Here is a 6,890-nt window from a genome sequence, read left to right on the forward strand (position 1 = left end):
GAGAGAGAGAGAGAGAGAGAGAGAGAGAGAGAGAGAGAGAGAGAGAGAGAGAGAGAAGAAGAAGAAGAAGAGGAGGAGGAGGAAGAGAAGACTTGGAAATAAGAGAGATGTTATTACTATTACATCCATGAGAGAATTAAGAAAGAAAATGTGAGAGGTAGAAAAGAAAATGGTGAAACAATTGGAAGGATGAAATGTGGGACTCTTGTTCTAAGTTCATTTTCAATCCTTGAGTTTTGGTATAATTAATTGTTTGAGCAGATTTATAGTTGTAACTGAGTTTGAGAATGATTTATGAACCTTCCGAGGCATAAGAAAATCAAAGAAGAATTTTGAAATCAAGATTTTCGGATTTTGGGTGTGTTGACAAAAGTTTTGGGTTTGGGTGTTCAAACTTTAGATACAAATCTTGTTTTTGGGAAGCTTAGGTCAAGGAAATGATGTTGGAGTATAATTTCGAGTCTTAAGGATGATATTTGAGGTGTTTACAGAGACTCTTGATAAAATTCTGAAACTTCGTATTTTTTTGGAAATTTCATTTCATGGGCCTTACTTTGGCTCTCATGTTCCTCTGATTTATGAAGTATTTTTGAAAGGTTTTTCATGTTTTGGAAACTAGGAGTAGCAAGGGTCAAAACCCTTTCGATTTCACTGATTTTGTTTAAGTTTTGGGGGACTAAATATTGGAGTGAAGTTAGGTTTTCAAAACTGCCGAAACAGAGGAAGCTGGAAAACGAAAATTCAAATTTTTGGGTTTGTCTTTGGATTCGAAATTCTGACTAACCGTAGTTCTGTTTTCACAAATCTTTATATGTATTGAAAGCTAAAGTTACAAGCTTCAATTTGAGTATGGTCTTGCAAAGATTTGATGTTTTTAGACCGTTTTCTAGTAGTGACGGTTGTTTTGCCATATGTTTCTTACCAAGTAACGGATAACTAGTCCCTTATTAAAATTTTGGATAAACCAGTTAGGTTTTTGTCTAGTTGTATTTTTCTTACCAATATAAGAAGTCTTAAATTTGATTCTTCACTCACTTGAAGATGAAACAAAACATAGACATAATTGATAACATATATTTACAACCAACACATTCAAATTTTTAAAATCTATAACGACATAAAGCAATCCAAGTTCCTACATCTAATCACTGCACCCACAATCTTGACCAGCCTTTTAATCCAAAAATTCTTTGAGATTTTGAATAAAAAGTTAGGTGACATTTCAACCTTTACCACAAGTGTTCTATTAAACTTTAGCTTCCAATCATATGAAGTTCTAATCTGACTTGAAATGGTATAAGATATTGTACAAGATTTGTTATATTTACTAGCCTCTTGGCACATGCTCACGCATGTACCAATTGATTTTCTTTTTTCTTTTATCTTTTATTTTTAAAACCAAAAAAAAAAAACCTGGATAGTAATATTCCACAAAAGTAGGACATATTATATGATTTTGTTTTTAATTTTAATTTTTTAATAAATAAAAAGTAAATTTACCGTATTATCCCCATTTAATTATTCATTTCAATTCTTAATGTTTCAATTAACTAAGGGTATTTTTTTGTATTTTGAATGTTTCGCCATTCTCTGCCTTTTGTTTATATACATAGATACTGAGATGGACTAAATTTAGCTTACGTGAATTTTGTGTAAACAAGAATTATGTGTAAGCTTCGGTGGGTTGTAATATAATTGTTGGGCTAAGAAAAAAAACCGCACATGGGCTATAGCCCAAGTTAATCTTTACTAAGGACCGTCCCTAGTTGTGATACATCCCACAATCAAATTGGTCTACAAATCTCAATTCAAAAAATCTCATATATACAAAGAAACCGTGCATGCAAACACATGCATCCATGAACAAGAAAATCTTAGGTGGCGTTTGGTATCTATTCAAGTATGAAATTCAAAACCTTTGATTTTTCTTTAAAATAAAGAGTTCTAAAATCAAAATTTTATGATTCAAAAATTTGTTTGGTATTTAAGGAGGGAACTCAAACTTTAAAAACATGGAGTTTTAAAATCCATAGTTTAAGAGTAAAATCAGTTTGTAGTAAAAATTCTTAAAAAACCGATTTGTTTGGGTTTTAAGTATTTACGTGGTTTTGAGTAACTAGGTCTACCAAACATATTTTTTGAATTTTGGACTCAATTTATTTTTTTAAAGTTTAAAAAGTTGAATTCAAATAGAATACCAAACATACACTTAACATCCTTTTGATATCATATTTGTTGTATTTTTTTAAAAAAAAATTAAAGACAAATACGAGATGGGGAGGCATTAGACGATTGAGATTGAGCAAAAATAAAAAAAAACATAAAGAGAATGAGATAATATTTAGTTAGAAATTACAAAAATGAACTAGTATTATTCTTTTCATTTTTTATCCGTTCTCTTGTCACCTCTCACAACACCATATCAAGTATGGGCGCTTGCAAAAGAAAAAAAAAACACGGGACCTCTCAACAAGCCTCATGTAAGTGTGCTTACATACATCGTCTACTATGGGCGCTCGTCCTCGGGCTGGTACATGGGATCGTAGCTGCAAACGATGTAGTTCTTTCCATCCTTGCACTTTGAAATGCCACATCCGACCTCAGTAGTTTTCCCCCAGATCACAGCAAGGTAGTGACCACATTCCTCTTTGACACATTTGTTGGACTTGGGGTCATAGAACTCTTTCTCGGTGACCCAATATTTAGTGCCAGCTGCGCCAGTCATGCCGTCGTCTGAGGTCAAGTTCTCCCCCCAACGCCCTCTTGAGTGCTCCATAGCGCAGTCGTCAACTCTTTTGTTGGCATATTCTTGGGCATACTAAGCCAAGGTTGTGTTCCACTTAAGGGGTTTGTTACCGACCTCTTTACGAGCCTTGTTGTGCTCCTCGAGGAAGCCATCGATCTCTGCTTGGGAAATGTTTGCAGAGACAAGAGTGAAGACCAATGCGACGCAGCAGATGGCCAAAAGAAGCTTCGTGTTGAACGCCATTTTTGTTTCTTGATATCAGAAGTTTAAGGTGTTTTCTTTGTAGCAGAGAAGGTTGGATTGTTAGATGTTGACTGAAATGGGAAATGAGATTGTGCATATTTATATAGTTGGGAGGGTAAAATATAGGATGCTAAAATGGGAGGGTTTGTTCAGTTCTACAAACAAGCATGGAGAACAAATGAAATTTGTGTGGGATTGCGTCACCGAGTGGATTTGGTATCCATACAACCATTGTATTGTCAGACAATCAATCTATACCATTGATTAAGTGAAGTTTTATTTGAATCCCATAATGAGGTGAGGATATTTAGTTGCAATGACTAAAACATTCATCTGTACATTGAGGATCAAAGTTTTGATTTTGTTAACGATATAAATGAACTTTGTTATATGGCCCCTCTGTCAACTTCTTGTAGCTTTTAAAAATAAAAGTTAAATGCATTATGCTGCTTTCTAAAATATAAAGAAATGAAAGAGGAAGAAAATTAGTTAGGCAAAAACTCACTTTTCATCTAGTTTGATGAAATTTCCACGTTTGTCCCTATAGTTTCAATTCCAGCAATTTGACCTATGTAGTTTGATTTTATTGCAATTTAAAGGACATTTCCAAATTTCCGTCCGATTTCTTATGGAATAAGCACTTGCTCATAAGTGGGGGAGTATTTTGGATGGAAATTTTGATTTGTCTTTGAATTGTGATAGAATCAAACTACATTGATTAAATTGATAAAATTAAAATTACATGTGATAGAATCAAACTACATTGATTAAATTGATAAAATTAAAATTACATAGACCAAAGTAAAAAAAATTGGGCAAACCACAAGGACCAAAAGTGACATTATTTCAATTAATTATGGATATAGAGGAAAGCGTTTCTCGTGTTTTGCATCTCTTGATCTTGCAACAACTTTGGGTTCTCATCCACTCGAGTTGCCTAGATTAGATTGGCATTGTTTGGGCGATGAAAAACTCATGCTAGTTTTCTGTAATACCTTGAAAAATTAATGGTGAAATTTCATATTTCAGTGAAAAATAATACTATAGTGGAGAATAATTATGGGTATTTTATCAAGTAATTTTGGATTAAGACTACTGGATTAAGTGCGTTTAATTTCAAGTTGGACATAAATGCCTTTACATAACATTTTGTGAATTTTTCAAAGGACATTTAAGAAATTGAAGTGAGACCATTCTGATTCTTAGGTAGACGATAGTAGTCGACTCAATGAACACGTAGGAAATCATTTCTGCATTTTTTGCCAAAATGACCAAAAATACCCGTATGTGTGAAAATTACCAAAATACACTTGTAGACCCAGCAAAAAAAAAATTGAAACGTCGAGGGCATCAGCCCACTCTCCACCCATTCTTTCCCCATTGCCTCAAGTTTTCAAATCAATAATCATTTTGGGGATGAGTTGGTATAGGTGAGTTATTAGCTTAAGGTGTGAGTTGGAAGGCTACTAGAGGGTGAATCACCTAGGCTAAGATTCCCCAATGATGAATCTGATTTCTTTTAGAGCTGAGTTTCTGGTAGGAGAGAGAGAGAGAGAGAGAGAGAGAGAGAGAGAGAGAGAGAGAGAGAGAGAGAGGAATAAGAAGAAGAAGAAGAGGAGGAGGAGGAGGAGGAGAAGACTTGGAAATAAGAGAGATGTTATTACTATTACATCCGTGAGAGAATTAAGAAAGGAAATGTGTGAGGTAGAAAAGAAAATGGTGGAAATATTGAAACAATTGGAAGGATGAAAGGTGGGATTCTTGTTCTAAGTTCATTTTCAATCCTTGAGTGTTGGTATCATTAATTGTTTGAGTAGAGTTATCGTTGTTACTGAGTTTGAGAATGATATATGAACCTTCTGAGGCATAACAAAATCACAGAAGAATTTTGAAATCAAGATTTTTGGATTTTGGGTGTGTTGACAAATATTTTGGGTTTGGGTGTTCAAACTTTAGATCCAAATATTGTTTTTGGGAAGCTTAGGTCAAGGAAATGATGTTGGAGTATGATTTCGAGTCTTAAGGATGGTATTTGAGGTGTTTAAAGAGACTCTTGATAAAATTCTAAAACTTCGTATTTTTTTAGAAATTTCAGTTCATGGGCCTTAATTTGGCTCCCGTGTTCCTCTGATTTATGAAGTATTTTTGAAAGGTGTTCCATGTTTTGGAAACTAGGAATAGCAAGGGTCAAAATCCTTTTGATTTCACTGATTTTGTTTAAGTTTTGGGGGATTAAATATTGGAGTGAAGTTTGGTTTTCAAAACTGACAAAACAGAGGAAGCTGAAAAACGAAAATTCAAATTTTTGGGTTTGTCTTTGGATTCAAATTTCTCACTAACTGTAGCTTTGTTTTCACATATCTTTATATGTATAGAAAGCTAAGGTTACAAGCTTCAATTTGTGTATCGTCTTGCAAGGATTTGATGTTTTAAGACCATTCTCTAGTAGTGACGGTTGTTTAGCCTTATGTTTCTTACAAAAATAACGGATAATTAGTCCCTTAATAAAATTTTTGATAAACCAGTTTGCTTTTTGTCTAGTTGTATTTTTCTTTCCAATATAAGAAGTCCTAAATTTGAATCTTCCCTCGCTTGAAGATTAAAAAAAACATAGACATAATTGATAACATATATTTACAACCAACACATTCAAATTTTCAAAATCTATAATGACATAAAGCAATCCAAGTTCCTACCTCTAATCACTGCACCCACAATCTTGACCAAGCGTTTTAATCCAAAAATTCTTTGAGACCTTGAATAAAAAGTTAGGTGACATTTCAACCTTTACCACAAGTGTTCTATTATACTTTAGCTTCCAATCATATGGTATAAGATATCGTACAAGATTTATTATATTTACTAGCCTCTTGACACATGCTCACGCATGTACCAATTGATTTTATTTTTTATTTTTTATTTTATTTTTAAAATAAAAAAATAACATGGATAGTTACGTTCCACAAAAGTAGGACATATTATATGATTTTGTTTTTAATTTTAATTTTTTTAATATAAAAAATGTGCATTTACCGTATTATCCTCAATTAATTAATAATTTCAATTCTTAATGTTTCAATTAACTAAGGGTATTTTTTGGTATTTTGAATGTTCCACCATTCTCTGCATTGTGCTTTATATACATAGATAATGAGATGGACTGAATTTACCTTATGTGAATTATGTGTAAAGAAGTATTATGTGTAGGCTTCTGTGGGTTGTAATATAAATGTTGGGCTAAGGAAAAAAACGACACATGTTCTATAGCCCAAGTTAATCTTTACTAAGGACTGTCCCTAGTTATGATACAACCCACAATCAAATTGGTCTACAAATCTCAATTCAAAAAATCTCATATATACATAAAGAAACAGTGCATGCAAACACATGCATCCATGAACAAGAAAATCTTAGGTGGCGTTTGGTATCTTTTCGAGTATGAAATTCAAAAACTTTGATTTTTCTTAAAAACAAAGAGTTCTAAAATCAAATTTTTAAGATTCAAAAACTTGGTTGGTATTCAAGGAGGGCACTCAAACTTTAAAAATAAGGAGTTCTAAAATCCATACTTTAAGATTAAAAACAGTTTGTAGTAAAAATTCTTAAAAAACCGATTTGTTTGGGTTTTAAGTATTTGCGTGGTTTGGAGTAACTAGGTCTACCAAACATATTTTTTGAATTTTGGACTCAATTTATTTTTTTTAAGTTTAAAAATTTGAATTCAAATAGAATACCAAACATACACTTAACATCCTTTTGATTTCACATTTGTCGTATTTTAAAAAAAAAATATTAAAAACAAATACGAGATGGGGAGGCATTAGATGATTGAGATTGAGCAAAAATTAAAAAAAACATAAAGAGAATGAGATAATATTTAGTGAGAAATTACAAAAAAAAA

General features: G+C 32.5%; 1 protein-coding gene and 1 pseudogene across 1 annotated transcript in view; both read right to left on the bottom strand.

The window, feature by feature from the left end:
* Window positions 2,151–3,041, bottom strand: LOC18768239 (annotated as a pseudogene).
* LOC18767156 (basic form of pathogenesis-related protein 1) overlaps window positions 6,273–6,890 on the bottom strand; it is a 1,295-nt gene continuing 677 nt past the window's right edge. The window contains exon 2 of the mRNA XM_007200647.2: window positions 6,273–6,317. Within this exon, the coding sequence (XP_007200709.2) occupies window positions 6,273–6,317 (45 nt within the window). The remainder of the gene's footprint in view (window positions 6,318–6,890) is intronic.

This window comes from Prunus persica, chromosome G8 (genome assembly GCF_000346465.2).
Source record: "Prunus persica cultivar Lovell chromosome G8, Prunus_persica_NCBIv2, whole genome shotgun sequence".
NCBI classification, from domain to species: domain Eukaryota; kingdom Viridiplantae; phylum Streptophyta; class Magnoliopsida; order Rosales; family Rosaceae; genus Prunus; species Prunus persica.